This window comes from Vespa crabro, chromosome 10, assembly GCF_910589235.1.
Source record: "Vespa crabro chromosome 10, iyVesCrab1.2, whole genome shotgun sequence".
Taxonomy (NCBI): domain Eukaryota; kingdom Metazoa; phylum Arthropoda; class Insecta; order Hymenoptera; family Vespidae; genus Vespa; species Vespa crabro.
Genome location: NC_060964.1, coordinates 3221841 through 3228989, shown reverse-complemented (window position 1 = coordinate 3228989; position 7149 = coordinate 3221841). Strand labels below are relative to the sequence as shown.

At 30.5% G+C, this 7149-nt stretch overlaps 1 protein-coding gene across 3 annotated transcripts in view; it reads right to left on the bottom strand.

Annotated features, from left to right (window-relative positions):
- The window catches only part of LOC124427289 (putative uncharacterized protein DDB_G0271606), a 13629-nt gene extending 7741 nt beyond the window's left edge, over positions 1-5888 (bottom strand). Inside the window, exons 1-2 of one of the 3 annotated variants that reach the window (XM_046970017.1) lie at positions 5458-5888; positions 1757-1999 (exon numbers count right to left, since the gene is read on the bottom strand). In XM_046970017.1, the coding sequence (XP_046825973.1) occupies positions 1757-1999; positions 5458-5574 (360 nt within the window). In that variant the 5' untranslated portion in view covers positions 5575-5888. Of the gene's footprint in view, positions 1-1756; positions 2000-2338; positions 2578-5457 lie in introns of those variants that run through there. The other 2 variants (XM_046970016.1, XM_046970018.1) reach the window with 2 other exon arrangements.
- Positions 5889-7149: the final 1261 nt, after the last annotated feature.

Sequence of the window (7149 nt, the reverse complement as noted above, 5' to 3'; positions counted from 1 at the left end):
CTTTGAAAGTTTGTCACGAGTTGATCAATAAGATTAAAAAAAAAAAGAAAAAAAAGAAGAAAAAAAAAGGACCAAACAAAACGAAGAGACGAAACGAAGAAAAAATAAAATGAATATAGGAAAAAAAAAGAAACTCTAAAATCTATCGATAGAAAATATATTTGAAATAGATTTTTTTCCTTTTAAATGTCGATCATTTGAAAATAAAAAGGTCATGCTAATGAGGAAAAAATTTTTATATGAGCTCTCGCGTTGAACGATCTTTACAGACGATTTAATTTCTCGATCTTTCTGAGAATTCGACGCTTCGCGATCTTCTTGGTTCAAACACACAGAGAACGTACTTTCTAAAAACATATATATATATATATATATATACATATACGCACATACACATATATATACACTTCTTCTCTATATCGAACTTGGTTAAATGCGCAGTTAAACTACGCTTTCGGAGTTTCGAGAATGTTCCATGTCGTTGTGTATGCTCGTAAAAGGATTACAACGTGCGACGCGATCAAAGAGAATTGCATTCCGTGTGGCTCTTGTATTCAAGAATGTAACTCTTCTCGTTAGATCGTATATACACATATGTATGTAAGTATAAATAATGTATACTTTCTAAAACTATCCTCGTACCTGATCTCTTCGACGTATTATTTTACCATCAAAGACTTACCATTACTATTACAGAAATAATAATATAAAATATGGAAGAAAGATTGGTACGAGTACTTTCTTTTCTAAATCTATCCATTTTAAATTTGTACAAATAAAAAGAAGGTCGTCGTATTGTATCATTCAATTCCAAGTGATAATTGAAAGGAACGGATAAGTGTATATTTATTTAGCAATCTTTCAGTTGAAACGAGCAAGAAGAGGAACATTTTTTTTTCTCTCTCTCTCAAACAAAAGAGTTGTTTCATGATCGAACAAGATCTTCGATCTGTGAATTAACTTTTGTGGTTTAATACCAAAGAAAAACAATAAAGATCGTTCATTGGTATTTACTACTCAACGCATCTTTAAAACTATCTTTACTGCGGTAAAATGAAATACCACAAAATAAGGGCGTGACCATAGATAACCAAGCACGATCCTTTCTTTTTTTCTTGCTTTCTTGCTTTCTTACTTATTGTCGTGAGAAGCTATTTCATCTTTCGTCGTTTGGAAAGTTACATTGAAATTGTCTGACATAAAATATCATTGAAAATATTTCAAAATCGTAAAATTATCTTTATTCGATATGTTCGACGTCGTATTTATATTGTTATTCAACTATATAAAATAAACGTTTTCAAAAGAAATTATTTACGTCACATTTATAATTAATATTAATAACTTCTCGTGATAAATGCCGATAGATAGATAAATTCTTTTTATCATGCGTCCGCTAATATCAATATACTCGAGTAAATTTGTCCTTTCGATTATTTGAGTTAAGCGTTAATCGGATTAACGTCATTCCTTAAGCAATGTTTTCTTTCTTTTTCACTTTCGATCGTAAAAATAAATATCGTAATGATTAGTTCAGAAAGTCTTTAAGAATCGTTTCATCTAGGCGTAATCTATCATGATAGAAGACTGGTGCTCGATCTTAGAAAGGTCTAGAAATCGAAGGAAAGCGCGATTTCTAAAGATATCCAAAAAAAGAACTTGATCTCTCGGCGCATAATGCCGTTTTCATCGAATTACTAACAAAGATCTAATAGAACGTTTAGATTAAAAGATATATAGTAATTTGTTTTCTTGCCTGAATGAGAGCCTCCGGTTGCAGATGTTTCAATAATTCGCCCTGTTGTTGTTGTTGTTGTTGTTGAAACTTCATTTCAGCTTGCATAGCCGCCATAGCTTCTGGTGTACAGGACATACGAGCTTGAATCCAAGATGAAGTAAGGATGAAGCTTCCAAGGATAATCGAAATTGTTATCAAAGTGATAGCGGCGATCCTTGCGATCTGAACCGCCGTATTCTTCATTGGTGGCCTCATGTATGCCTGTGGATAGATAAAAATAAAAAAGAAAAGAAAAAATGGGAAAAAAAATTTAAAAAAAAAAAAAGAAAGAAAAAAAAGAAAAGAAAAGAAAGAAAAGAAAAGAAAAGAAAAGAAAAGAAAGAAAAAGTTGATCTTTACAAAATCATTCATCATATTTTTAACATTTTTCATATCCTAAACGGAAATGAACATATCAATGATATTTCATTTCCGAACGATGATGTTTATCGAAAGGAAATCAAACATTCGAGATCAAACAAATGATTTCTATCTTTTTCTTTTTCTTTTTCTTTTTTTTTTTTTTTTTTCTTTAAGGATATATAAGATTTATTCATAAACCATGGTCAATTCCGTTTTCACAACATTCAGTCGATTAATTTACATAATCATTGCCTCTCTCTCTCTCTCTCTCTCTCTCTCTTTTATTTTCCTCTTCCTCTAATTAGGATTCGCGCGCGAAGACATGCATATACACACACACAGAGACAGATAGATCTTCTCTTCGTGTTCGCATATAAAATACACGTGTACGTATGTAGAGTTGAATATACAATGGAAAGGCGCGAGAGTGTGTGAGACTTCACGCTGGCTAACCAACCGAGTCGAGGTCTTTTGTCGTTTGCGCTCTCCTTTGGTATCCTCCTCTTCCACCACCTTCACCTCCTCCATCAACTCCTCCACCTCCACCTCCACCTCTTCCTCCTTTCCCTCCTCTTCCTTTTCCCGTTCAAAGTCTCTTCCCGCAAATATTTCATCGCCGAAAAGTGAAACTAAGCAAAACGAGTCGGTATCGTTTGCCTTTTTCTTTTTTCACTTGAAAAAATAATATTCCCCTTTCCTCTTATGTTTATACAACTTTTTCTTATCGCAAATTAATATCACGATAACGTATAATATGCAATCGTTTTTAACGAAAAACATAAAAATTCATTGCATCGACTGTACCTACTCTTATTCATATAATTCATAGTGACCTCGATGCGGATGGACGATTCTAAGGTGAGAGGTTTCAAAGAGATAGTAGGCCATCTCATGCAGCAGCCTTTATACTACTCGATCTGTCCGATAAAAGTAAAGAGGTACTGTTGTCAGGTATACAAATCAAAAGAGTTATTATACCTTATTTATACAGCGTGAAGAAAGTCTACTTGCTCGATCATTATTTTCTTCTATAATGATCGTAATAATAAAAAAAAAAAAACAAAAATGAAAGAAGAAAAAATAATAAAACGACAATGAAATAAAATAATTCGTCTAAAATTGATCTATAATCGGAAATATATATATTAATGAACAGTTTATAGTGAGTGAGTCGAAAAAGTTCTTAAGTGATTTAAACAAAATTAATTATTCTTTTTTGAGACTTTTATCGAGAGCTAATTTTTCTCTTTCAAATTGTAAAACTATACGTCTAAGAAGTTTTGTATAACATTTGAAAAGAAAAAATAAAATAATCCTTTAAAAATCTCGATAATGAAATAATTGATTTTTAAAATCATCCAGGAACTTGTTTAGCACAGTTTGTATATATATATATATATATATATATATATATATATATATATATATATATATATATATATGCATTTCTACTAACGATTAGTTTTAATATTTACTTTGGAAAGAAAACTTTGTCTCTAAGCTATGTATCAAACTAATTTGCATAATTATCCATCGATACATTATTTAAATGAATACACAAACAAAATACTTATTCCTCAATTACAAATTGAATAATATTACTTCCATTAATGTTACTAATCATTTTCCTACGATTTACGCGCATCGATGTCTCCGGAAATTTTAATGCTAGCATATAATTGACACTATAAAGTGTAGATTATATCGAAATTGGATATATATATATATATATATATATATATATATATATATATATACGCACGGCTTTTTTAAGATCCATGATTCATGATTCGGTAAGCGTAAAGGAAAGACCAAATGTATGATTATAATCAAGAAATTTGAGAAACGAGTTTTGTATTATACTTTATCCAGACTTTGTATGTATCATCTATGCATATATGTGTATGTGTGCATATATATATATATCTATATGACTTAAAATGTTACCTCGTTTTTCTACTTGTCATGGAATGACTCGCAAAGAATAATTTTGTTTCTTTCTCACGAAGCAGATACTTCGAATGATTATATATATATATATATATATTTTGTTTCTTTTCCCTTTTCTTTTCTTTTTTTTTTTATACTTGTATTTCTTTTTCCTCATTTGAAAGTCATGCATGCTTTTAAACACTTCAAACAGAAAATGTAAATATGAACATCTGGACATTATATACTATAGAAGTTTCTGGTACGACCCGAGTATATTCTCTTTTATTCCCTCCTCTACCGGTAATAAAAGCTTCCGGTCGTAATGACATATTCGTATAAAAGAGTAACTTTTATACCAATGTTCCGAATTTAACGTGGAAAAATTTTTTAAAAATCGATAACTTTTTTAAGTAAGATATATTGTTATTGTAAAATTATCGAAACAATTTTGCATATGATCTTGGAACGTTGACAATTTTTTTTTTAGATAAAATGATATTCATTTGTTAAAATCTTCAAGTATTATTCGTTTTCGCATATATATATATATATATCTCCATATATATATATAGGGAGAGAGAGAGAGAGAGAATGAAGACGAAAAAAGAAAAAAACACAAACAAATTCCATAATTCCAACAACTTTCTTTTTTTTTTCCCCTAAGTCGATCAAACGAGGTAACACAATAATTCCTTACAAAGTGCATGTCTTGCGCAAGGTTTATCTGTAAGAACTTTCGCGGAAGCATAACGATTTCCGTGAAGTTTGCCAAAGAAATAAATGTACCAGTCGAACGACGACCCCGATGTCGTAAATTTCTTTTTTCATGTTACTCTTTAATTTAAAAAATATCCCTTTTTTGTTAAAATAGAAAAAAGAACAAAAAAAAGAGTTATCACCCTTATCATTAAAAATATTATCTTTTATATACACACATATTATACATACATTAAAAGAAATCTAATATTTATATTAATATTATACACGTTGGACACAAAAATGCATTAAAATTGCACAGAAAGAAAGATAAATGAAAAATGAATAAAGATAATCTTATCTATTTCGAAAAAATCTTTCTGCATTAATTTAAAAAAAAGTAATGTATGCCGTCATTTATTATATAATCTTTCAGATAACATAAAGAAAAAACAAAAAGAAGAAGAAGAAGAAGAAAGAAAACATATGATATTTTTTTCTGTACACATGCACACAAAAATAACACTTGCAATCACCAGATCTCAGGCGTTCACATATATACACATCCACACGTAAGTACATAAGAACACACGTCAGATTGTATATTATATAGAATTTCAAGTCTATACCTCTACGATAAATGAAATCATGATAGGTGAAATAAATTCAAAAAGAAGTAAAAAACTTACTGGTGGTGGTTCGGCAGAGGAATAGACTTCGCTAGGTGCATAATGACTGTGCGTCTGCGGCATCTTCTCCGAGACGACAGCAACCGTTGCCAAAGAATCAGGCTGGTCCTTCTCCATCCTCTTTGGATTGAGTTTATTGACCCCCTTTATACGAACTTTAAAAAAATCTGTCCAGACTCTCCTCTTTTTTCTTTTTTTCTTTTTTTTGGCCTTTCTCTTTCCTACTTTCTTCTCGTGGATTAAAAAAAAAAAGAACAAACAAGATAAAAAGAGAAAAAGAATAAAAGATAGATATATGTATATATCTATATAAATATGTGTATATATATATATATATAGGTTATCTATTTAAGATTATAGGATATACGTATTCGTGGACGGAGATGTATAATACTTGATGTCGATCGCTCGGCGATTCGACGAATAGTGAGAGGTAAGTAAGAGCTGGTACCGCTACCTTAGAGATGCCCCCACCCGAATATCAACCGAGACATGCTACCTTTTGATACACGTTCTGGTACCTCCTCGTACCCTCGTCGTCTCACATTCTCTCGTTGCTGGACTTTCTAAACATCGCTATGATAGTGTGTGTGTTTGTACATGTGCCTCGTCCCGTACGAATGACCGAGCGAATGTAGGTACGCTTTTCGATCCAAAATCGTGCATCTTTCAATCTACCTAGAGAAGATGTCGACGTTAAAATTAGAAGTGATCGATGATCCATTTGCGACATTGAGCTAGCATCATTTTTCTTCATTTTCTCTCTTTCTTTCTTTTTTTTTTTTTTATATCATATTATTATTTCACTCTCTTCGTTTTTTTTTTTTTTTTTTTTTTTTTTTTTTATACCTATAACATATTTAAACATTAATTACAGTTTGGAAAAAAAAGGAATAAATAAACATTATTATATTATTAAGGAAAGCGTGTTTTAATTATCTCGTTTAGAAAGTGGACATTGTTATGTTGATTTTAATTTACTCGAGTAAGGTCGAAGGTGAATACAGCAAAAAGAAAAACGGATTGATTCCGTGTATATATAAATAATCATTTGTTATTCATATTAGTTAATTAATATGTTAAATTAATTATTTATTTAGTGCAGTTACTGATAACTGAGAATCTTAAAAAAAACGCCTACGTTATAACTATAGAAGTTTGCCTCTTGGCATACAGGAAGTCTGGAAGGAGAAGAAAACCGAGGAAGTTCATATTACAGGCATTGCTAATGTAAAAGGTGTGTATATATATATATATATATATCTATGTACATGTAAGTATATATAGATACATGCCGTTAACATGTGAAACGGGAGAAAGAAAGAGAAGAAAGCAGGTGAGACTAGAGTAGGGATAGTGAATATGAAAGAAAAAGAAAGAGAATGAAAGAGAGAGAGAGAGAGAGAGAGAGAAGTGGAGGAAAGTCATGGAAGATACAAAGGAAGCGCAGACAGTCCTTTGTTTATGGTGATCATAATTCGATGTATTGAAAAAAAATATATATTATATATGTGTATCTATCTATATAAAAATATATATGTATGCATGTACGTTGACCGAACGTGTTTATTTTTTTTAATTTAAATTAACTCTTTCCATCATTACCGTTATTATGGATCGGTGAATAAATTAAATCGATGAAGCAATTTATCGGTAGAAACCTTATATGTTAGAATTTTTTTCAAGCCGTTA